Consider the following 26,036-nt stretch of genomic DNA (forward strand, 5'->3'; position numbering starts at 1 on the left):
TCATGCATCTTATACGTACGTGGTGGCATACCTATCTCGGCCTCTTCGTACCAACATCTTTATCGTACGCACGCGGCATTCGTTCAGTCCAACGATTTCATTTAATAACGTAAATTCGTTAGTGATTTTGTTGCAGTACTATTATCGTGTTGTGCGAAAACTTTATTGTGTAACTTATACGTAAATTACATACAAGATAATGTAGTCATGGGTCCCAAGAAAGTTGAAATTCACGGAAAGAAGCGCATGCTCTCTTTGGAGACAAAGATGGAGATCATCAAGAAGCACGAAGCTGGTATGCGATTGAGTGTGATCGCAAAGGAATACGGCCGTAATCTGTCGACAATAGACACCATCCTTAAACAGAAGGATGCCTTCAAAGCAGCTACACCGTCGAAGGGCATCACTATTTTGTCCAGCAAGAGGACCCACATGCTCGACGAGATGGAACAGCTGCTCCTCGCCTGGATAAAGACAAAGAAATCGCTGGCGATACAGTAACGGAGACAGCAATTGCCCACAAGGCCAGCGCTATTTTCGGCGATTTGATTGCGCAGGCGGAAGACGACGGAGGGGAAGGGACTTCAACGCCAACCCCAGAGTTCAAGGCTTCGCATGGCTGGTTCGAGAATTTCCGTAAACGGACTGGTATCCATTCGGTGGTGCAGCATGGGGAGGCTGCCAGCTCGGACATGAAAGCGACCGAAGCATTTAAGATAACTTTCGACGAGATGATGACCAAGGAAGGCTACAGTTCTCAGCAGGTTTTCAACTGTGATGAGACTGGCCTTTTTTGGAAAAAAATGCCTCGTCGGACGTACATCATGGAGGAAGAGAAGAAGCTACCCGGGCATAAGCCTATGAAAGACAGGCTTACGCCTGCACTTTGTTCCAACGCCAGTGGGGATTGCAAGGTGAAGCCCCTACTGGTGTATCATTCCGAGACTCCTCGAGCCTTCAAGGCCAACAAAGTGTTGAAGGAGAAGCTTCCAGTGATGTGGAGGGCTAATGCAAAAGCCTGGGTAACAAGGCTTTTGTTCACGAAGTGGGTAAATCTGTTTTTCGGCCCGACAGTGAAGAAATTTTTGGAAGAGAAGCGCCTCCCCCTGAAATGTCTGCTGGTGTTGGACAATGCCCCTCCCCACCTTCCTGGCTTCGATTAAGATATCCTAGCGGAGTATTCCTTCATTAAGATTCTTTTTCTTCCGCCCAACACCACCCCTCTCCTCCAACCCATGGACCAGCAAGTGATAGCGAACTTTAAGAAGCTGTACACGAAACATCTTTTCAAGAGATGTTTCGACATCACCGATACCACAAACCTCACCTTGCGTCAATTTTGGAAGGAGCATTTCGACATCCTCATTTGTATCCGACTCATCGACCAAGCTTAGCAGGAGGTTTCGAGGCGAACCTTGAATTCCTCGTGGAGGAAACTCTGGCCTGAAGCCGTATCCGCCCGAGACTTCGAGGGATTCGACGCGGGCGAAGCTGGTGCTGCAGAGTCCGAAACAGTTGGCGATCCCGAAACTGTTTCGCAACCAGATCTTGACGAGATCGTTGCACTCGGCAAGTCCATGGGGCTGGTCGTCGACGAGGACAACATCAACGACCTTCTCGAGGAGCACCAAGAGGAGCTTACAACGGATGACCTGAAGGAGTTGGAGGCCATGCAACATAACGTCGTTCAAGAGGATTTCTCTAGCAGTGGCGAGGAAGAGGAGGAGGACCCTATAACAACAGCAAAAATTAAGGATGTTCTAGCCGCTTCTCATAAAGTGCAATTGTTTATCGAAAAAAGACACCCCGAAAAGGCTCACACAGGTCGTATGCTTGCGCAGTTCGATGACGTTTGCCTGAGTCGTTTCAGGAACATTGTGAAAAGTAGGCAGAAGCAACCTTCCTTGGATCGTTATTTTTTAAAGAGGCCTTCAGCATTAGCAAGAGTAAGCAAAAAGGAAGAACCAAGAGATAAAAAACAGAAAGGTGAAAGCAAAAAGGAAGAACCAAGTGATGAAAAGAAGAAAGTTGAAAGCAAAAAGGAAGAACCAAGTGATGAAAAACAGAACTTTGAAAGTGGTGATGAAGTTGAAATTTTGTAAAAAAAAAAAAAAAAAAAGCCTACGTAAAAGTAAAAAAAATTAAAAAGTAAAAATAAAAAAAAAGAAAAAAAAATTTAAAATTTTTAGTTTTTTATAAAGTTAAGTGTTACAGTTTTGTTAATGTGTTTCGTAAATTTTAGTTTTAAAGTTTTCCTTAAATTTTTTATGTGTTTTCGTAAAGTTAAGGGTACGTACGTACATACGTTATCTGCCGTTTGTCCTCCTCCTCCTCTGCCGCCACTTTCGGGGATAGCCTCACTCGAAAGGTAAGCTTCCACATTTTACTTACAGTATATTTCTTGTCACCATGTACACTAATATACACTTTATTTACAGGTTATTTTGCATTTTTTTTTTATTAATTTAGGTATTGAATGGTCCAAATTGTTGTAGCATTTCATTGTTTATAGGTCAATTTAGCTTTATTATGAAATTTACTGGGGTGTTTTTGGAGGGCTTGGAACGGATTAGCCATTTTACATGTAAAATGTGGTCCAATATACGAAAACCTCATGATACGAAAGGCGCCTCGGAACAGATTAATTTCGTATCTCGAGGTACTACTGTATAAGTATTCAAAATCATATATCACCAGCTGAGTGTAAAAAAAAATGCTAAGACTTCCTATCTATCAAACAAAAAAAAGTAATAAAAATCTTTATACCCTTATAGAGAGAGAATTAAAAAGTTTTATATTTTCTAAGAGAGACAATACACAATCTTTTCACATACTTATAGAGAGAGAATAAAAAAAAAAAATCCAGCTTCATCACAACTTATGTATGTTTCTGTTGTCGTTCTTTTACTTTGATTCCGATATCACTTCCCCATGGTCGGCACTTGCATTCAACTGTTGTGTTTCAAAATCAATCTTATCGGACGCTGTGTTTCTCTTCTTTCGTTATTCGGCAACGATTTGTTCTAGTTGAAAATCTTCACTGAAGTTGATTCTATAACAGGAATGCTTTTCGTTCATTTGCAATGCACTCATCCATTTTTAACAGATTATTTATAGAAATCTGTTTGAGTTCTTGTTGGCTGCTGCTTGGAACGGATTAGCCATTTTACATGTAAAATGTGGTCCAAGATACGAAAACCTCATGATACGAAAGGCGCCTCGGAACGGATTAATTTCGTATCTCGAGGTACTACTGTATAAGTATTCAAAATCATATATCACCAGCTGAGTGTAAAAAGAAATACTAAGACTTCCTATCAATCAAACAAAAAAAAGTAATAAAAATCTTTATACCCTTATAGAGAGAGAATTAAAAAGTTTTATATTTTCTAAGAGAGACAATACACAATCTTTTCACACACTTATAGAGAGAGAATAAAAAAAAAAATCCAGTTTCATCACAACTTATGTATGTTTCTGTTGTCGTTCTTTTACTTTGATTCCGATATCACCTCCCCATGATCGGCACTTGCATTCAACTGTTGTGTTTCAAAATCAATCTTATCTGACGCTGTGTTTCTCTTCTTTCGTTATTCGGCAATGATTTGTTCTAGTTGAAAATCTTCACTGAAGTTGATTCTATAACAGGAATGCTTTTCGTTCATTTGCAATGCACTCATCCATTTTTAACAGATTATTTATAGAAATCTGTTTGAGTTCTTGTTGGCTGCTGCAGTTACACTTCTCGGCTCTATGTTATGTCTTCGTTGCGCACTTGTTATGCCTTTGTTTCATAACACTCTACGTCTCATTGTTTCTTCGCTTCAAGGGAAAAAACTGCTCTCGTTGTTGTATAAAGTTTATGATTGCACTTAATTCGTTAACATCTTCAAGCAGGATTTTATTGATCCCTGTTATTCTTCTCCGTCGTTATTAATTCTAAGTTCTGTTTGTCGATTGGTATCACTGTTGTATCTGTCGAAATGTGTCTATTTATTTAAATATATTCACTACATGTTACGTCTCCTGAATTCCACACTTGGCTGGCACCATTGTTATACAACTGTAGAGTGTTCGAGTGTATGTTCTCTTACCTGCTTCTTCTTCTAGAATGTTGCTACACAACTTGTTGAGCAGCCACCATGGGTCCCAAAGAAAAGGTATCCAAGGACCTATGGGCTATATTCCGAAGGTAGAAGGAGGTGAAGGTGGTCTGGTTGGCCCAAACCCCTACCTTCAATACCTGTGAAACCGACAGGTTCTTGCGGAATGCAAGGGTAGGACCAATATCTCTGAATTCATGGGCTCTCAGACGAAAGGTACCAGTGTTGTGCATCCCTTCGGAGAAGTACGCTTTTCTGATCACCTCATGAAGCCAAAAGAGATGGTATTCTTGGAAACCTCTTTCTTGGTCACCCCGGTGCTAATGAAGAGGCGTCGACAGTCAGGCCGGAGAGGACGAGTTCTCTTCAGAAAGAGCCGTAGCACTCTAACAGGACAAAGTAGCATCTTGTCTGGGTCATTAGCACAAAAGTCCTCTAGGGAGGGGATTGTAAAGGACTTTAATCTAGCGTCAGGGACCGAGCAGGGACTGAAGGATTCTGAGTCTTCGCTACGTGATCCGGTACAAAATCGAGCGTAAGAGATCCCCATCCCCTCGAGTGTTTAACATCATAAGAGAGACCATGAAGCTCACCTGCCCTCTTTGCTGATGCCAGGGCCAGCAAGAAGACGGTCTTGAGGGTCAGATCCCTGTCTGACGACTCTTGGAGAGGCTTGTAAGGTTCATGAGTCAAACACCTTAAGAAAAGAATCACATCCCACTCAGGATGCCTGAGTTCCCTGGGTGGGCAAGACATCTTGAAGTTCCTCCTAAGGAGAGAGATCTCCATAGAAGTGGAAATATCCATTCTTTGCAGTTCCAGGACCAGGGCCAAGGTGGACCTATAGCCTTTAACTGCAGTGATAGAGAGCAGCTTCTCTTGGTGAAGACAGACTAGGAAGTCCACGATCTGCTGAAGAGTTGCTCTGAGCAAAGAGACACCCCGTCTACGACACCAACCACAGTAGATGGCCCACTTTCCCTGGTACATTGCCGCAGAGGACTGTCTAAGTTATCCTGCCATCTGTGTTGCTGCTTGGTGAGAAAAGCCTCTCACTCACAAGAGATAGTGGATAACCGCCAGCCATGAAGACACGGACTGTACTGCCATGTGGGACTGCTCTATGTGCAGCTGACACAGAAGGTTGTGCCATGGGGGAATCTCTAGGGGTGCCTCAGAAAGAAGAGCAAACAGATCAGGATACTAAACAGCCTGCAGCCATTTGGGAGCCACCAGAATCACCGATAGGTTCCTAGTGACCAGCACTCTGCTGATCACTTGCGAATCAGGCAGAATGGAGAATAGGCATATACGTCGAGATTGTCCCACGGATGTTGGAACACGTCCTCTGCAGATGCCCATGGGTCCAGCACCACGGAAAAGAAAGCCAGAAGTTTTCTGTTGTGCCTGGTGGCGAACAGCTCAACCACAGGTCAAACAACCTTTCCACCAAATCTGGGTGTAGGGTCCACTCTGTCCATAACACCTGATTCTGGCGACTGAGCTTGTCTGCCACTACATTCCTCTTACCTGGAATGTACCTGGCCGACAGCTCTACCAAGTGTGCTGCACCCCACTCATGCACCTGCACTGTCAACTGATGCAACAGGAGAGATGCTATGCCCCTATTTGTTGACATATGCCACTACCGTGGTGTTTTCGCTCATCAACACCATGGAGTGTCTCATCACTCGATCCCGGAACTCTTGGAGGGCTAAGAAAGCTGCCTTCAGTTCCAGAATGTTGATGTGAAGGTGCCTGTCGTGTCGGTCCCACACTCCTGCAGTCAGCAACTCCTCATTCGATTTGTCTGAGAACTGAAGCATGTCCGGAGGGGGAGAGTGCAACGCCACTCCAATTAAGAGGTTCCTGTCGTCTAGCCACCAGGTTAAATCCTTCCTTACTTCCTCCATTAGAGGGATAAGAAAGGATTGTGGATCCTGAGACTGTGACCAACACTCCTTTAGTTTCCACTGCAGAGACCGCAGGTGAAGATGCCTGTGAGGGACTAACTTCTCTAGAGATGATAGGCGACTGATCACAACCTGCCAAAGCCGAGCTGGTTGTTCCTGTCGAGACACATGCAATTGAGCTGCCTTCCTAAACTTGCTGATCCTTGAGTCTGTGGGGAAGACTCATGCTGCTACCATGTTGATCAGCATGCCCAGGTACTATATCCTCTGTTTGGGAACGAGATCCGACTTCTTGAAATTTATCATAATCCCAAGATTGCGACAAAAGTCTAGATGATCCCTGTCCTGTAGCAACTGCGAGAGAGAGCTCGCAGGACTACCAATTGTCGAGATACCTCTAAAGACGTATCCCGACCAAGTGGGCCCAAGCTGAAACCAGTGTGAACACTCATGTGAACACCTGTAGGGAAGTTGAAAGTCCAAAGCAAAGTGCCCCGAATTGGGACACCGTCCCTTCAAGGATAAAGCAAAGGTACTTTCTGGAGGGCTTATGGATGGGTATCTGAAAATATGCATTCTTTAGGTCCACCAAAAGCATGAAATCGTTCTCCCTGATGGAAGCGAGCACAGAGTGGGCCGTCTCCTAGTGAACTGAGTCTGGCAAATGAATTGGTTCAAGGGAGAGAGATCTATCACTGGTCTCCAGCCCCCCGTAGCCTTCTCCACCAGGAAAAGGCGGCTGTAGAACCCTGGTGAAACATCTTGGATGATTTCCACAGCCCTCATTCTCAGCATAGTTAGCACTTCCTCCTTGAGTGCCAGATCCTTGGCAGAACCAGGAATGCATGTTTGGAGATGGACTGGTCGATCGGCGAAGGGTGGCCTTGACTCGATGGGCAGAAGATATCCCTACTGAAGGACATCCACTACTCAGGTCTCGACTCCGTAGCACTGCCATATTACCCAATGGCTCACCATGCAACCCTCCACCAATGGCAGCAGCTGAGGGGGGACGCTGTCCCTAGCGTTTCCCTTTCTTCCTCTTTCACTTACCTCCATTCCCGCGAGAGAAGGGAGGCTGAGAGGGGGGCTGTTGTTCCCTTCTTTAAGCATGGGAGGAATGCTGGGTCTTTCCTCGTGCCCTCTTTGACAAAGAGGCAGTCTTGGGGGCGGAGGAAGAGCTAGCTTGGCTCTGAGGCCTAGCCACAGTTGCACAAGATGGCTTTGGTGTCTCGGCAACTGCCTGGTGGACAAGACAGTCTGTCTTCAGCTCTCCGCTTGTCCACCGCAGCATCCACCATATTTCTAGGGAAGATAGAGGAGGAACCCAGCAACGATTCATTCCTAAGATCCAGTGCTGACTTTACACCAGCCACCCTGGTTATACGAGTTTGGACAGTGTCCCTCCTCCTAAAAACCAGGTTGGCAGTCTGGTGGGCCAGGTAGGAAATAGCCCTACCGCCAGACTGACAGTCTCTCCCAAAGGCCAAGTCTTCTCTGGGAACTATCAATCCTGAAGAAGCCACGACCTTGGATACTGTGTGGGACCACAGATCCATCCAGTAGACATCCTGGAGGGCTGCCATAGTGGTAGCCCCCAATGTCATTGCCTCTTGCTGCGTAAACCAAAGGTTCTCTGACAGGAGATGCTGCAGAGGCAAGGCAGGAGTTAGGCGTACTAACTCCAGATCAACCTGCTTAGTCGGCAGAGGGTTCTCTGAGGGCAAGTAGAAGTGCCACTGACGAGGTAGAGGAGAGGGAAGCAACTTGTCCGGTCTGTTGGCCCTGAGTGAACTCTCTTGTCCTGAGACAAGATTGTTTACTTGGTCCAACACATCTTGGGAAGACCAAGGTAACCCGACAGAAGCTCTGGGTTCCTTCTTATGACCCCAGAACGACTCTAACAGTGAAGGGCGGTAAGAGGGAGCAACCATTGATCGTTACCCGAGGTCAATGTGCTGACGAATCAGCAAGATGACCTCTGCAAAGACCTCTGAATCTCGGGAGTGACTGCGTCCTGAGGAGAAGGCCGTCAAGTCCTTCCAAGGTGAGTCCCTCCTTCGACCCTCTTCCCTCAGAAGAAAGCCTCGACAGACCCCGTAGGATCTCCCGGAACCACTTGACCATAAGACCTTTCAGGTCCTAAGACTATGCCGGGCACATGTGCTCCCATGGCCAAACCGTGAGGAGCGCTCTCCCCATGGTTCCACCTGGTCGCCTCGCTCCTCCCAGTGTATCAGTGTATCCCGAGGAAGTTGTTGGGACAGATGAGGAAGTTCTGATGCTCCCACTCGGTCTAGATGATTCGTTCTACATTCTGGTTCTATATTTGTCTTTATGCTTCTTCTTAACCTGTTAAGCGTCCGCCCCGGATGAGCTCGCTGCTAACGTACCTTCACGCTTTTTTTGTAATCATCGATCATAGCACTGATGATAGTTTTTCAAAGTTAATATTGATTTTTATGCTTATTATTCATACTGTAGTTAAGGGTAGGAAATTATTAAATGTTGGAGTAAAAAAAATTAATCAAAGTAAAGGGATCTCTCTCTCTCTCTCTCTCGGAGTCCAGTCACTCGGCAAAGAAAAGTCATCTTCACTCCCGCTATTGGAAGAAAAGTTTGTATCCTCATCACTGGAGGATTCAGAACTAGAGCTCTCATCATCAAATAGGTTATCAATATCAGACTCCTCATCTAGTATTTGATTGATCTCACCTGAAGAAATACGCCTCCTCTTTGGGACATTCATTGTGAAAGACGCGAAAACATATTTGTCTCGATAAACGCCCGAAGCGTACTGAAAGAAAACCAGCAGGGACACGCAGTTTTCTAGCATAAGCGACCACCAGGAAAGAGTTGCCAGGCTGGAAATAAGTTTCCCGTGTGCTGAGAGTGTTACCAAATGATGTTCCTACACTTTCTATACGAGTAAACGTATTATTACGGGGCTGACGGCTTGACAAGCACAGTTAAAGTCTTGAACGTAATATCCCGTTGAAGGCGCTACCGAGTAGATCGCGGTAAACGTATTATTACGTGGGTGACGCTTAACAGGTTAAATGTTAATTCTGGATTAGTAATATTAGTCTTTCAAGAGAAGTTTGAATGAGATGAACGGCAGCGTTTCTTTCTTTACTATTGCAAAGAATACAAGTTACAACTATAAATTTACAAATTGAGAATCTGGTTAGGACCACTGGCAAAGTTTTGCTTCTTTACTATACGAAGGCGGCTGGTCCTCTCTCTCATTCTTCTGGTCCAGCCTCTTAAGGCGGTGCATGTTCTTATCTTTTTACATCCCCTTTTAGGTGGGGTTAACATGTTAATTCCTCCTCTTCCAGGCAGAGTCAGTTAATTTAACGTGTTATTACCTCCTCCTGGAGGTGGAGCTTCATTATCGATAGAAGCTGAGTGGGTCTGGTGCAAGGTCACAGGTCAAAGATTTTATGGCTGTCTTAAGATTTCAACTATGACGGTGTTATGGCTGTTGCCGCTTTCCTTCTCATCAATGTCCTGTGACTATGGTTTTTTTGTGTCTAGGCTTGTTGATCAAATTTGACTCACACACCAAAGTTCGATTCTCTCTTTCTCTTTCTCGTTATTTTCACTCTACTCTGATTATTCGCTCTCTTTCTGTTTTTATGCTACCCTATCTACTATTATTTCTTATAGCTATCATTACACTATAGCACAGTGATAAGACCAGTGTTAATGTATGGATCAGAAACATGGCTTTAAGAAGAAAAGAGGAAGTAAAACTGGAGAGAACAGAGATGAGAATGCTGAGGTGGATTATGGGAATATTGCTGCATGAGAGTTTGGAAAATTATGAAATAAGTAAAAGAGCAGGCTTAGTAAAGATTTCAGAGGTGATAAGAGAGTCACGATTGAGGTGGTATGTGAATTGTTGAGGATGGATGGCGAGGAGGGAGTGAAGAGGGCTTGGTAAGAACCTGTTAGAGGAAGAAGATAGAAAGGGAGACAGAGAATTAGATGGCGAGATAAAGTGAAGGAAGATATGGAGAAAAGAGGTTTGTTGGTGAAGGCAGTGGAGAAGGAGCATCAGGCAACCAACTCCTTAATGTAGGGATCCCCATTACGATGTCAAGGCAGATATGTCAAAATATATCATTCTGTGAAATTATCCGTTGTTATTTAAATGTATTTATGGTATTTTTAGTTCAGAAACTCATTCATTTAGTATGATCAATTTTTATTGCACTGTATAGAGAAGGGTATGCCCAAAACATTCTAGTAAAGGTTTTATAATTCTTCAAATGAATAGTAGAATATGTATACTATTTAACACTTTTACAAAATCCAAGTGCACATTTTTTCTATATCTGTGTTTATAGAGAAAATGAATATTTGAACCTTTTCGTAACTTCTTGTTCAGAACCATTTAAAAGAAACATACTGAAATTTTAATTTGTTTTATCTGTATTTTTTCATACATAAGATTTCCTCCTTTATTTATAGGATGTTTCTTTATCTGAGTCATCCAATTCAGTCTACAATACATCTTCAAGTGTCTCTGCTGCCAGTAGTTTTGGATCAATTTCGTCATCTAGCATTATAAGGAAAGCTTTAGAACGAAAACTGGGTACCAGTAGCAATGTTGGATCTGTTAAAGTTAGTGGTGTTCGTGGAAGTACAAGAAAATTAGGTTCCCCAGAAATCTCTACTGTCGCCATGGTGTGCTCTATGTATCATACAGCTATCACTACATTATCACCACTGCGGATGGACATACTGACAGGTGAGATACATAATATTAAGGCAGTTTTGGTTTGCACTGCTTCCTTTATATTATATCATTATCTTGTACTAGCATAAAAATCAGAAGAAGGATTTTTTAGTTGGTAAATGAAATTTATATTATTAGAATTATTTTATTTTTACACATTAATGTAAAGTGTATACAAAGGTAAACTAACATACCTTATGTCAATAGAATCACAAAACAGCTGTTTTCCAGTTTGTTTTTCTGGGCTCAGCTCGTGTCGGCCTATGAAAGGATCCTTAATATCATTCTTTCTAGGTAAAATTAATCTAAAATTACCAGAGAAAAACAAAATTAAGAAAATGTCAGTAAAACTGACTCGCTCACTCTTAACCCTCTTACGCCGGAGCCCTAAAAATCAAAACGTCTCCTGTATGCCGGGCCTGGTTTGGAGTGAGCGCGGAAGTGGAAAAAATAATTTTTTCAAAAAATTACAGCGCACGTACTTTGAAGATTAAGAGTTCATTTTTGGCTCCTTTTTTTGTCATTGCCTGAAGTTTAGAATGCAAAACCATCAGAAATGAAAAATAATATCATTATCATATGTAAATAATGCGATATATGGTAGCGAAAAAAAAAAATTCATACATAATTGTATTCAAATCACGCTGTGCAGAAAACGGTCAAAGCTAACGAGTTAATTTTTTTTGCGTTGTATTGTACACTAAATTGCGATCATTTTGATATATAATACATTGTAAAACAATAAAAGCAACACCGGAAAAATATTATCACAAAATGATGTACGAATTCGTAACGAGCGGACGTAAAAAAATGTTATTTTCAAAAATTCACCGTAATTCTAAATAATGTTCTAGAGACTTCCAATTTGTTTCAAAATTAAGACAAATGATTGAATATTACGATACTGTAAGAGTTTTAGATTAGAATTGCAGATTTCGACCATTTCGGACGAGTTAAATTTGACCGAATGTCGAAATTTTAATATATATATTTTTTCATATGCACATATTTCGAAGATGGAAAAAGCTACAACCTTCAATTATTTTTTATTGTATTCTTCATAAATTTGCGCACATTTTGATATATGAAACTCTATAAAAATGGCCCCTAATATGAAAAAGGAGCAAAAATATTAGGATAATGCCATGTACGTATTTCGGAGACTTGCGGCCGCGAATCGGCGCGCGGAGTGAAGGTAAATATATTTTTCAAAAATTCGCCATAAATCACAATATTGTTTTAGAGACTTCAAATTTGTTTTCAAAATGAAGAAAAATGACGGAATATTACTAGGCACCGTAAGAGGTCTTTTTAGCGTTACAATTGCGTTTTTCAACTTATTTTCGGTAGGTAGAGTCAAATTTGACCGAACGTGGTTTTTTTTTCTATTTATCGTGATTTATATGCAAATATTTCGAAACAAAAAGAGAAAAGCTATCAACCTTCAATCATTTTTAGTTGTATTCTACATGAAATTGCGCACATTTTCATATATAAAAAACTTTATGTAACAGCTAATTTTAAATGGTGCAAACATTTCGACAATCGCACAAAAAAATTCTGATTTTTTCGGAAGAGTTACCGCGCGAACGTAATTTTTTTTTTTTTTCATAAATTCACCATAAATCGAAATATTGTGCTAGAGACTTCCAAGTCGTTGCAAAATGAAGGTAAATGATTGAATATTACTAGAATATAAGAGTTTTAGCTTTACAATTGCGTTATTTTTCACAAACCATTTAGGTAGAGTCAAAAGTTGCACCGGAAAAAGTTGAAATTTTTGCACTTAACGTTATTTATATGAAAAATATTCCAATACTGATAAAAGCTACAACCATGGGTTGTTTTTGTTGTATTGTGCATGAAATTGCGCACATTTCCATATATAAAACTTTATGTAACGGCAAATTTAAAAGGGTGCAAACATTATGACAATCGCACGAAAAAATTTATCGGAAGAGTTATCGCACGAACGTAAGGAAAAAGTTTTTTCATAAATTCACCATAAATCGAAATATTGTGCTAGAGACGTCCAATTTGTTGCAAAATGAAGGCAAATGATTGAATATTACTATAATATAAGAATTTTAGCTTACAATTGCGTTTCTCGACCATTTCTGTAGAGTCAAAGTTGACCGAAGGTTGAAATTTTTGCACTTATCGTTATTATATGAAAATATTTCAAAATTTATAAAAGCTACAATCATGAGTAGTATTTTTTAGTTGTATTGTGCATGAAATTGCGCACATTTTCATATATAATACTTCATGTAAAGGATAATTTAAAATGGTGCAATAATTATGTCAAAGTGACGAAATAATTTCCGAGATGTGTCACTGATACTTTTTAGTGCGATAAGAAAGAAATTCGCGCTTGCGCGCCTGCGTAGCGATTGTAAACAAACAACGCCTTGATCCGTGAACTCCCAGCATCCCCCAAGGCACGTGATACAAAAGTTTTCGGCTGGAAGGCCTATAAGTATTTTTCCGCGAATTTTTAAAAAAACTTTTTGAGCCGACGTATGATACGTCCAATCGGCATACGGGAGACATTTTGACTCGACGTTTAATACGTCCAATCGGCGTAAGAGGGTTAAAAAGAAGTGTTGGTATGGCAATAGGGGCGAGTGGGAACACTACCACGAGACATTCACCAATTAGAACTTCCAATCAGAATCCCCACAAGAGAGAGCTGATACCAAACGTGGGGCTATGCGGGCCGCTAACTACTACTACTAGATGGGACGCCACGGACAACAGCGCCCCTAGCGAACATCCTTAATCATTAGCGCCAGCGTTCGGACGCATTTTCTTGTGCTTGTGCTATTTCACGAGGATTTTTATCACCATCCATCATGGAACGTTCTGCCATCGCAACGGCTAAGTTAAGTGCCTCATAAGTAATGTTTTACTGTATTTTAGTCTTCCGGGAACCAGTATTTTCCTTCTAATAGGTCATATACGGTTTCCCGGTTGTCTCGTGGCGGCGCCATGCTGCCTCGTTAAGAATTCCCGGTCCTCCATACTGGGAATTCCTTATACTTATGGCTTACTATATCACGTTCATCGTTTTTTACATCGAGTTTTAGCTAGGTTAGCCCTTTTACCATTTTCTCTTAGTTTGGTATTTAGGGCTATTCTATGTTCCAGCCCAGCATCCCGGCTCTTGCTCTTCATCGGCTATCGCTGGCTCCGAGTAGGCTTCTGTTCCTCGGAACAGTTTGCCTCCTCCTGGGCTTCTTTTTCTTCTACTATAAGTGTCTTTTCCATCTTTACGATGTAAATTTAGTTCTATTTAGGGTGTTAGGCTAGCCTAGGTGCATGTCCCATGTATTGGTACAGCCTGGTTCACTTGGCCCTCCCAACCCCGGTTGTGTTGCTCTTCGCGGCTTAGGCCACTTGCGGTCACGTGTTCCATCGCACCTTCCCCTTCCCCTTCCCTCCCTACCAGGTATAGGGAGGCGCTGGGGGACTCCTTGGTTGTCATGACAACCTCAGTTGCCTTCCTCCCTCTCTCTCTGAGGAGGCCAGGGGTTCCTCCCAGCGGGGGGTATAGGGCGACCACTCATAGGGCCGGTCGGGTCTCCGAGCGGGTAGTTGTTGGGACGGGGAGGAGTAGGCCACCCCCCCCCTCTCTCTCTCCCGCCGTGTTACGCCGAGACCCTCCCCCCCCTTCCCCAGTTGCTCAGCCACCTTCCCTTTCTATAACGAACGGAGCCTTCCGCCGCAGCCGGGGCACCTTTGGTTATAGATTACTGGCTCCGCCAGCGGGCGGGGTGGTCACTACTAGTGGTCGGTTGCTTGCCTACTATATCCTTACATCTCTCCCCCGCTACCGGAAGGGAGCTTGCTTCTTACCCGGGCACTCTTCTAGTAGACGGGTGGGGAAAGGTTTGATAATTATTGTTATTTTTAATGGATATACCCTAATTTTACGATGATTTGTTTATTTTTATTATTCATATGTATACCATCCCCGCCAGTATCCGTCGTGGTTTCATTTTACTACCACACCTGGTTGGATTCTATCTCTTGTCTCCGCCGTAGCCTAGGACAACCAACCATTTTACTACCACACGTATTATGGCGGGGCTCTGGTTTAATCTAACTTTCTCGCTCCGGCACCAGCGGAGCAACTGTTAGGCTGTAAGTGTTCTCTTGATACTTATGTATCTTTCCACTTACAGGCTACCAACTGTCAGGTCCTGGGATGCAACGCGACGTTGTACGACCCCTGCGGCCACGATGAGTGCAGGTCTCACGCTCCATGGTGGGCCACGCCGTACAACGATATGATCGTCTGGCACCCGGAAGCCTGCGCCATCGCTACGACCTAGTCAGTCAGCTGGTGGAGGGGGTAAGTCGATTATAGACTTCTTTATCATTTCGCCTTTTCTTTCAGGCTGCTGGTGTGAGGGAGGTCGCCCTTGCAACCCTGAAAGCGTGGGTAGGCGGCTTCGGGAAGAACGCCGCCAAAGGCCAGCCTTACTTTTTCAGACAAGAAGCTGGCCGTCCAGATCTTCCCCAGGGGCAAGTCAACAGGGTATGTTGACCCCTTATCCGCAGCCCCTCTCATAGCCTCCATCCAGCAAGAGATGCAGCAATCTTTCGGGGTCGTAGCCACACAGGAGTCGGTCCCGGACGTCGCTACCCTGGACCTCAACATTGAGCCTATGGCGGTAGGTGCGGAGGATTTGTTGGTTGAGGTAGGTGTGTCGGGCGCCAAGGTCTTTCCTTGGGCGCTCCTTGGATCTTCTCCTGTCCCTTCTTCAAGTGCTTCTTTCCAAGGCTTTGTGGGATCTGAGATCCCTACCCGCTCTCCCGCTCTCTCTGTACCCCCAAAGGTGAAGGGACAGAGAGAACCGAAGACCCTAGTTAAGACGACTTCTAAGAAGTCGTCTTCGTCTTCTTCAGCTAAGAAGTCTTCGACTTCTTACGCTGACGCGGTGAAGGCCAAGCCGAGCTCTTCTTACTCGAAGAGCTCTAGAAGCAAGTCTTCTAAGGAGAAGGCTCGCGCTCCCACCGAGCCAATGCCTTCTCCGGCCTCCACCGCATCCACTCCGGTAACGCCGGTTGGAGGAGCGGGACCCAGCACCTTTGATCCCACTGCTTTCTCAGCAGTGGTGATGCAACAGGTGGGTGAGATGGTCGGCTCTCAAGTCTCCGCCCTGGGGACAAAGTTTGAGCAGATGTTCGCCCACAACTGTCGAGCACTCTGTCTCAATCGGGCCAGTCCATCCAAGATCTCTCTAACAGAGTTAGAGAGAATGAGGACCGAGTAGCTGGGCTCTCTCAGGTCCCCCTTCCAGTCTCCCCAGTAACAAGTGCTGGTATTTTCCAGCTTCCTCCATATGATTCACTACCAGCTTTCTCTGGAGAACCCATGGAGAGTAGCCGCTTACGCTCCGTTTAAGGATGGTATGATCTCTATCCCGGAGTGTGGAACTCGAAGGATTGAGGACTTCGAGTTTTATCCTCCGGGTTTGACGCAGCCTTTCATTGGCTATGCTAGGCTGACCGTAGCGGCGCTTACTAGGGAAGACAAGATCTCTAGGGAGAATGTTCTCTACAGTAGGGATCATGCTCAACGTGAATGGGTTCACTGCCTTGAGGACTGGGAGTGTACAAACACCAAGCTCCAGGCCTATAAGAGTCCTTTCACTATTTTTGCGACGGAAGAGGAGGCTTCTCTTCCGTTCGCTACAAAAATAGTAGAGACGACTCTTCAGGCAGTCCTCAAGGATGAGCCCATGCCACAGCTAAGGGAGGCGGAGTCTACTTCTCCGCTCTTCCCAGCTATTTTGGAGGAAGAATTGTGGGAGAACTTGCCAGCCACGTTCACGCTTGGTAAGCTCAAACCGACTGCGCCATGGACCAGTTGCGGCGAAAAGCTCCCAAGGCTGCCTGATTCCTTGATTCAGGCGGAGTTCGACGCGCGAAACTAGGTTTGGCAGGTCCCTCAACTCGCTGATCATAACAGAGAATGGATGCTCTCTCGTATGGCACGGAACCTCTGTTTAAGATCTTGGCCAAATCCCAGCTTCAGACGGTCCAGACGGATGCTTTCGACTTCTTCCAAGCTAGGAGGAATTGCCGAAAGCACGTTCTGCAGGAGTGCACTATTAGGCACGAGCCTAATAGACTCCTGGCTTCTAGCATGTGGGAGCGGATCTCTTCCCAGAGTCCGCTGTAAATGAAGTACACCACGAGGCGGCTAGGCTCAACCAGAGCCTTAGAGCTAGGTGGGGTCATCTAAGAGGAAGCAAGAATCCGTCCCCACTGCTGGTAAGAAACCAAAGAAGTCTGGTAAAAGGTTCCAGCCTTACCAGAAACACCAGCAACAGCAGCAATTTGTTCAGGCCGTCCCGGTTACCCAACAGGGACAACCTGCTACTTCTAAGCAGAACCAGCCCATCCTCCTGCTGTCTCCTCAATCACAACCTTTGACCTCCTACGCACTCTCGCCGGCCTTCACCTACGTATGAAGGTCAGGGCTACCCTCCCTTAACAGACAATCGAGAGGTAGAGCGAGAGGCTACTTCGACAGCGTGGCGCACGGGAGGGCGACAAGGAGTAAGCAGTTCAGAGGAGGGCGTGGTTGGTCAACCCGCCCATCAACAATGAGGCTCCCCAGGTAGGAGGGAGGCTGTTCCTCTTCCGTCACAGGTGGGGGTTCAGCAATTGGGCACAGAGCATAGTGTCCAAAGGATTGGGTTGGAGTTGGATCAAAGATCCTCCTCCAATCAAATCATTCCGCCAAATACCATCAAAGGAATTGACAGATTATGCGGAGGAACTCCTTCAGAAAGGAGCTATTGCGAGAGTCAAGCATCTAAAATTTCAAGGTCGCTTATTCAGCGTGCCAAAGAAAGGCTCAACAAAAAAGAAGGGAATCTTAGACTGTCAAAGCTAAACTCTTTCATTCGTTGCGACAAGTTCAAGATGCTTACCCTCTCGCAAGTAAGGACCTTACTTCCGCGTGGAGCCGTCACATGCTCCATCGATCTTACAGACGCATACTATCATATCCCTATAGCCAGACACTTCCGCCCATTACCTAGGATTCAGGCTAGGAAACCAGACATTCTCATTCAAAGTGATGCCCTTCGGTCTGAATGTAGCCCCAGGGTATTCACGAAAATAGCAGAAGTGGTTGTGCAGCAATTGAGAACTCGGGGAATCATGGTAGCAGCATACCTCGACGATTGGTTGATCTGGGCACCAACAGTCGAGGAATGTCTCAAAGCCACCAAAAAGGTAGTTCACTTTCTGGAACATCTGGGGTTCCAGATAAACAAAAAAACGAAATCCAGACTACCCCGGAGTCTCGTTTCAGTGGCTGGGAATCCAATGGGATTTGTCTTCCCACAATCTGTCAATTCCAGTGGCCAAACGGAAGGAAATAGCAAAATCTGTCAGACAATTTCTCAAATGCAAACAAACATCAAGGAGAAGCCAGGAAAGAATCCTAGGGTCCCTTCAGTTTGCTTCGGTGACAGATATCCTCCTGAAAGCAAGGCTAAAAGATATAAATCGAGTTTTGCGATCGAGAGCAAACGCCAAATCTCGAGACAAGTTGTCAGTAATTCCACAGATCCTTCGCAATCAACTCCGTCCCATGGTCAAAAGTGAAGAACTTAGCCAAGCGGGTACCCTTCAATATCCCCTTCCAGTGTTAACCATTCACACGGATGCCTCTGTCGGGTGGGTGGGGGGGATATTCTCAGTTCAAACAGGTTCAGGGGACTTGGTCAGTTCAATTTCGCCAGCTCCACATAAACGTTCTGGAAGCAATGGCAGTATTTCTTACCTTGAAGAGACTGCTTCCCCCGAAAAAGTCTCATCTAAGGCTAGTTTTTGGACAGTGCAGTGGTAGTTCATTCGGCATCAACAGGGGAAGGGGTCCAAATCCAAGCATGTGAACCATGTCATGATAGCCATCTTTGCCCTAGCAAACAAACACAAATGGCATCTGTCCGCCACTTCACCTGGCGGGGGTAAGAAATGTGATAGCAGACGCTTTGTCCCGGTCAGTCCCTCTGGAATCAGAATGGTCCCTAGACGACGGGTCATTCCAGTGGATATGAGCCGGAGAGTCCCAGGTCTCCAAGTAGATCTCTTCGCCTCACAAGCGAACCACAAGCTCCCTTGCTATGTGGCCCCCAACCTGGACCCTCTGGCTTATGCCACGGACGCCCTGTCGTTAGATTGGGATCATGGAGAAAAATTTATGTTTTTCCTCCAGTGAATCTCCTCCTTGGAAAGTCTTAAGCAAGCTGAGGACTTTCAAGGGAACAGTAGCTCTGATTGCACCGGACTGGCCCAAGAGCAACTGGTATCCTCTTCTTCTGGAATTGGGTCTCCGACCTCAACGGATTCCCAATCCCAAGCTGTCACAATCAGTACAAATGAGGACTGTGTTCGCTTCCTCAGGAATTCTTCAGACCCTAACTTTATGGACTTCATGAAGTTTGCGGCTAATAAAGATGCTAATATTGATCCACAAAATATTCTCTTCCTAGAATCAGATAAGAGAGAGTCAACTATTAGACAATATGACTCGGCTGTTAAAAAATTAGCATCCTTCCTGAAAGAATCAAACACTACAACCATGACAGTTAATCTAGCTATATCCTTTTTCAGATCCTTGTTTGAAAAAGGTTTAGCAGCTAGCACTATTACTACTCATAAATCGGCTTTGAAGAAGATCTTTCAGTTAGGTTTTCAGATAGATCTGACTGAATCTTATTTCACGTCTATTCCTAAAGCCTGTGCTAGACTTAGACCTTCTCAAAGGCCTACTGCAGTTTCATGGTTCTTAAATGATGTCCTCAAACTAGCTTCAGATACTGACAACTCGTCTTGTACATTCATAATGCTTCTTAGAAAGACATTATTCTTATTAAGCCTAGCTTCAGAGCTAGAATTTCAGAACTGTCGGCTCTATCCAGAGATGCGGGTCATGTGGAATTCCTCCCCTCAGGAGAAGTTCTGCTTGCTCCGGATCGTAGTTTTTTGGCTAAAAATGAGGATCCTCTTCAAGGTGGGCCCACCCTTGGAAAGTCATCCCCACTTCCGCAAGACCCTTCTCTTTGCCCAGTATCAACTTTAAGAGCCTTTCTATCTCGTACATCCTCAAGATCCTCAGGTCCTCTCTTCATGAGAGAAAAAGGTGGTACTTTGTCAGTAAAAGGTATTAGACAACAAATCCTTTACTTCATTAAACAAGCCAATCCTGATTCATTCCCAAAAGCACATGACATCAGGGGAGTAGCCACCTCAATTAATTACTTTCAACATATGAACTTTAGGATCTTAAAAAGTATACTGGATGGAAATCTCCGACAGTCTTTAAACGTCATTATCTAAAGTCCTTGGAATCTTTTAAAATTGTTTTCAGCAGTAGCAGCGGGAAACATTGTTTCTCCTGATACTGTATAGTAGTTGTAGTACAGATCCAGGTCTCCTTTCTACCTACCTCATCCAACATGCCTCACCCTATCGCCATGCTACTCGGATATCCTAGCCTTAGCCGCTGAAATCATATTAGTGGATTGTCCCTTATTTTTTTTTTTGCTAGGGACATCCATACTTTGTACTGATAATGTACTTCAGTGTACCTACCCTTATTTTTCATGCTAGGGTAGGGACACAACGTGTTTGTATATTTTGTAAATAAGTTATCTAAGTAAATCTATTTTGTTAAAATTACACTGCATTATTATAATTACTGTGTTTACTGTAATTTTAAGTACTTTACATTACTAACTTTCTTTTATGTTACTGTTTAGAATAAGTTAGACTTAAGTGCTTAGTTTATATGCTGTAATTGATTTACTTATATTATATCCCTCATTTTACAACTGCTTTTCATTTGTTCTTTTTTTTTTTTTCCCATCTTGTCTGTTTCTCTGGTACTCTTTCATAGCCCGACACGAGCTGAGCCCAGAAAAAGGGATTTTGACGAAGGAAAAATCTATTTCTGGGTGATTGGCTCGTGGTCGCCCTATGAAACCCACCCTGTATTGTCTGACCCCCACCCCCCCCTGCAGGACAAGATGTTTTTAGATTAAGGATGTCCGCTAGGGGCGCTGTTGTCCGTGGCGTCCTCTAGTAGTAGTAGTAGCGGCCGCATCGCCCGTTGGTATCAGCTCTCTCTTGTGGGGATTCTGATTGGAAGTTCTAATTGGTGAATGTCTCGTGGTAGTGTTCCCACTCGCCCCTATTGCCATACCGACACTTCTTTTTAAGAGTGAGTGAGTCAGTTTTACTGACATTTTCTTAATTTTGTTTTTCTCTGGTAATTTTAGATTAATTTTACCTAGAAAGAATGATATTAAGGATCCTTTCATAGGCCGACACGAGCCAATCACCCAGAAATAGATTTTTCCTTCGTCAAAATCCCTTATTTGCATCATATTCGATATTCATGTCAGTCATTTGGCTCCACGGAAAAATCTGCGAGTGAGTGAGTTTTCCACGATTTATTTGGATTTCTGTTCCACAGAAAAAGCCGCGACTAACTGAAGCCGCAAATACTGAATTCGCGGCTTCATTCAGTCCTGAATTTTTCTGTGGAATATCAATCCAAGTAAATTGCAGAAAATGAACTGATGAGCATATTTTTTTTAGAGCTATATTTGCCAATTACTTTTCATGTCATTTTCGTTACTAGATTTAAGTTATGATGATAAATTTTTTTTACTAATTTTCAAATATCAGTAATGCAAACACAGCAAAATATCAATAAAATATATTATTTAATGCATATTTAAATATCTAAGTACAGTATTTAACTCAATTTGTGAATCTCTATGTGCATGATCAAGTCTAGTAGACAGATTAGATTGGAATAGTTTATGACTTATACACAAGTGATTATTTACCAATATTAATGTCCTTATTACAAAAATATTGTGCAGAGCATTTCCCCCATTGCAAAGCAGATTGGGAGCAATATTCATTGCACACGAGAAATACCCCACCATTTGATTAGTTAAATGATCATAAGTAAACTAATATATTTCTTTTTGATATGATTAAGAATGCTGCTGATAAAGTAATGTCAAAATCGAAATCTCATCTAATTAAACACAAAGTTCCATGGTGGTCTGATAAGCTAACAGAATTAATAAAAATAAAACACTCATTATGAAGAAAATGAGATAATTTGAGTAAAATATTCAAAAATAAAACTATTGAAATATTACCGGTATCATAAAGGGATTTTGACGTAGGAAAAATCTATTTCTGGGTGATTGGCTCGTGTCGCCCTATGAAAGTATCCTTAATATCATTCTTTCTAGGCAAAATTAATCTAAAAATTACCAAGAGAAAAACAAATTAAGAAATGTCAGTAAAACTGACTCGCTCACTCTATAAAAGAAGTGTCGGTATGAGAATAGGGGCGAGTGGGATCACTACCACGAGTCATTCACCATTTAGACCTTCCAATCTAAAATCCCCACCAGAGAGAGCTGATACTAAAGGGTGATGCGGCCACTACTACTACTACTACTGACGCCACGGACAGCAGCGCCCCTAGCGGTCATCCTTAATCTATGAACATCTTGTCCTGCAGGGTGGAAACAAAGACAGGGTGGGTTTCATAGGGCGACACGAGCCAATCACCCAGAAATAGATTTTTCCTACGTCAAAATCCTTTTCTGGGCTCAGCTCGTGTCGGCCTATGAAAGAGTACCAGAGAAACAGACAAGATGGGAATAAGGACAAATGAAAATCAGTTGTAAAAAGAGGGTATATGAATAAAGCTGAATCAGGGACATTACAGTAAACAAAACTAAGTACTTAAAGCTAACTTATCCTAAACAATGACATGATAAAGAAAGCAAACAATATAAAGTACTTGAAATTAACTTATATTAAACATAGTAATATCCAGTAATGCAATGCAAATTAACAAAATAGATTCACTTAAGTAAGATATTTACATAATATACAAACACATTGTGTCCTACCCTAGCATAAAAATAAGGGTAGGGACACTGAAGTACATTATAAGTACATAGTGTGGATGTCCCTAGCAAAAAAAAATAAGGGACAATCCACCAATATGATCTCAGCGGCTAAGGGCTAGAGTATCGAGTAGCATGGCAATAGGTGAGGGCATGTTGGACGAGGTAGGTAGAAAGGAGACCTGGATCTATACTATGACTACTATACAGAATCAGGAGAAACAATGTTTCCCGCTGCTACTGCCAGAAAATTTTAAAGATTCCAAGGACTTTAGGTAGTGACGTTTAAAGACTGTCGGAGATTTCCTTCCAGTATACTTTTTAAGATCCTCAAAGTTCATATGTTGAAAGTAGTTAATTGAGGTGGCTACTCCTCTGATGTCATGCTTTGGAAATGAATCAGGATTGGCTTGTTTAATGAAGTAAAGAATTTGTTGTCTAATTCCTTTCACTGATAAAGTACCACCTTTTCTCTCATAAAGAGAGAACCTGAGGATCTGAGGATGTGCGAGATAGAAAGGCTCTTAAAGTTGATACTGGGCAGAGAGAAGGATCTTGCGGAAGTGGGATGACTTTCCAAGGGGCCCACCTTGCAAGAGGATCCTCATTTTTAGCCAAAAAGCTACGATCCGGCGCAAGCAGAACTTCTCCTGAGGGGAGGAATTCCACATGACCCGCATCTCTGGATAGAGCCGACAGTTCTGAAATTCTAGCTCCTGAAGCTAGGCTTAATAAGAATAACGTCTTTCTAAGAAGCATTATGAATGTACAAGACGAGTTGTCAGTATCTGAGGCTAGTTTGAGGACATCATTTAAGAACATGAGACTGCAGTAGGCCTTTGAGAAGGTCTAAGTCTAGCACAGGCTTTAGGAATAGACGTAAAGTAAGATTCTGTTAGGTCTATCTGGAAACCCAACTGAAAGATCTTCCTCAAAGCCGATTTATGAGTAGTAATAGTGCTAGCTGCCAAACCTTTTTCAAACAAGGATCTGAAAAAGGATATGGTTGTAGTGTTTGATTCTTTCAGGAAGGATGCTAATTTTTTAACAGCTGAGTCATATTGTCTAATAGTTGACTCTCTCTTATCTGATTCTAGGAAGAGGATGTTTTGTGGATCAATGTTAGCATCTTTGTTAGCCGCAAACTTCATGAAGTCCATAAAGTTAGGGTCTGAAGAATTCCTGAGGAAGCGAACACAGTCCTCATTTGTACTGATTGTGACAGCTTGGGATTGGGAATCCGTTGAGGTCGGAGACCCAATTCCAGAAGCAGAGGATACCAGTTGCTCTTGGGCCAGTCTGGAGCAATCAGAGCTACTAGTCCCTTGAAAGTCCTCAGCTTGCTCAAGACTTTCAAAAGAAGATTCACTGGAGGAAAACCATAAATTTTTCTCCACTGATTCCAATCTAACGACAGGGCGTCCGTGGCATAAGCCAGAGGGTCCAGGTTGGGGCCACATAGCAAGGGAGCTTGTGGTTCGCTTGTGAGGCGAAGAGATCCACTTGGAGACCTGGGACTCTCCGGCATATCCACTGGAATGACCTATCGTCCAGGGACCATTCTGATTCCAGAGGGACCGACCGGGACAAAGCGTCTGCTATACATTTCTTACCCCCGCCAGGTGAGTGGCGGACAAATGCCATTTGTGTTTGTCTGCTAGCAGAGATGGCTATCATGACATGGTTCACATGTTTGGATTTGGACCCTCCTCTGTTGATGCAATGAACTACCACTGCACTGTCCAAAACTAGTCTTAGATGAGACTTTTTCGGGGGAAGAAGTCTCTTCAGGGTAAGAAATACTGCCATTGCTTCCAAGACGTTTATGTGAAGCTGGCGGAACTGAACTGACCAAGTTCCCTGAACTTGCTTGAATTGAGAATATCCCCCCCACCCGGACAGGGAGGCATCCGTGTGAATGGTTAACACTGGAAAGGGATATTGAAGGGGTACTAGTTTGGCCAGGTTCTTCACTTTTGTCCATGGACGGAGCTGATTGCGAAGGATCTGTGGAATTACTGACAACTTGTCTCGAGATTTTGGCGTTTGCTCTCGATCGCCAAACTCGGTTTATATCTTTCAGCCTTGCTTTCAGGAGGATGTCTGTCACTGAGGCAAACTGAAGAGAACCTAGGATTCTTTCCTGGTTTCTCCTTGATGTTTTGTTTGCATTTGAGAAATTGTTTCACAGACTTGGCTATTTCTTTCCTTTTGACCACCGGAATTGACAGATTGTGGGAAGACAAATCCCATTGGATTCCTAGCCACTGAAAACGAGACTCTGGAGTAAGTCTGGATTTTGTCTTGTTTATCTGGAACCCCAGATGTTCCAGAAATTGAACTACCTTTTTTGTGGCTTTGAGACATTCCTCGACCGTTGGTGCCCAGATCAACCAATCGTCGAGGTATGCTGCTACCATTATCCCTTGAGTTCTCAACTGCTGAACTACCACTTCTGCTATTTTCGTGAATACCCTGGGGGCTACATTCTTTGAATGAGAACGTCTGATTTCCTAGTTTGAAGCCTAGGAATGGGCGGAAGTGCCTGGCTATAGGGATATGATAGTATGCGTCTGTAAGATCGATGGAGCATGTGACGGCCCCACGGGGAAGTAAGGTCCTTACTTGCGAGATGGTAAGCATTTTGAACTTGTCGCAACGAATGAAAGAGTTTAGCTTTGACAAGTCTAAGATTACCCTTCTTTTTGTTGAGCCTTTCTTTGGCACGCTGAATAAGCAACCTTGAAATTTTAGATGCTTGACTCTCGCAATAGCTCCTTTCTGAAGGAGTTCCTCCGCGTAATCTGTCAATTCCTTTGATGGTTCCTGATAAAATGATTTGATTGGAGGGGGATCTTTGATCCAACTCCAACCCAATCCCTTGGACCACGATGTCTGTGCCCATTTGCTGAACCCCCACCTGTGACGGAAGAGGAACAGCCTCCCTCCTACCTGGGGGGAGCCTCACTGTTGTTGGGCGGGTTGACCTCCGCGCCCTCCTCTGAATTGCCTTCCCCTTGCCGCTCTCCCTGTGCCACGCTGGCGAAAGTGGCCTCTCGCCCTGTTACCTCTCGAAAGCCTATTAAAGGCTGGGTAAGCTTGACCTTCATACATAGAGTTGAAGGCCGGCGGAGACTGCGTAGGAGGTTGAGGGTTGCGACTGAGGGGACAACAGGAGGATGGGTTGGGCCTGTTTCGAAGTCGATGGTTGTCCCTGTTTTGGGTAACTGGGACGGCCTGAACGAACTGCTGTTGCTGCTGATGTTTCTGGTAAGGCTGGAACCTTCTACCAGACTTC

The 26,036-nt window shown here is 43.7% G+C and overlaps 1 protein-coding gene across 4 annotated transcripts in view; it reads left to right on the top strand.

Moving 5' to 3' along the window:
* Positions 1 to 26,036, top strand: part of LOC135216336 (ubiquitin-protein ligase E3B-like) — a 776,183-nt gene that overhangs the window by 540,491 nt on the left and 209,656 nt on the right. For all 4 annotated transcript variants that reach the window (XM_064251540.1, XM_064251539.1, XM_064251543.1 and 1 more), the window contains exon 9: positions 10,496 to 10,775. In XM_064251540.1, coding sequence (XP_064107610.1) covers positions 10,496 to 10,775 — 280 coding nt within the window. The remainder of the gene's footprint in view (positions 1 to 10,495; positions 10,776 to 26,036) is intronic.

This window comes from Macrobrachium nipponense, chromosome 6, assembly GCF_015104395.2.
Source record: "Macrobrachium nipponense isolate FS-2020 chromosome 6, ASM1510439v2, whole genome shotgun sequence".
NCBI classification, from domain to species: Eukaryota; Metazoa; Arthropoda; class Malacostraca; order Decapoda; family Palaemonidae; genus Macrobrachium; species Macrobrachium nipponense.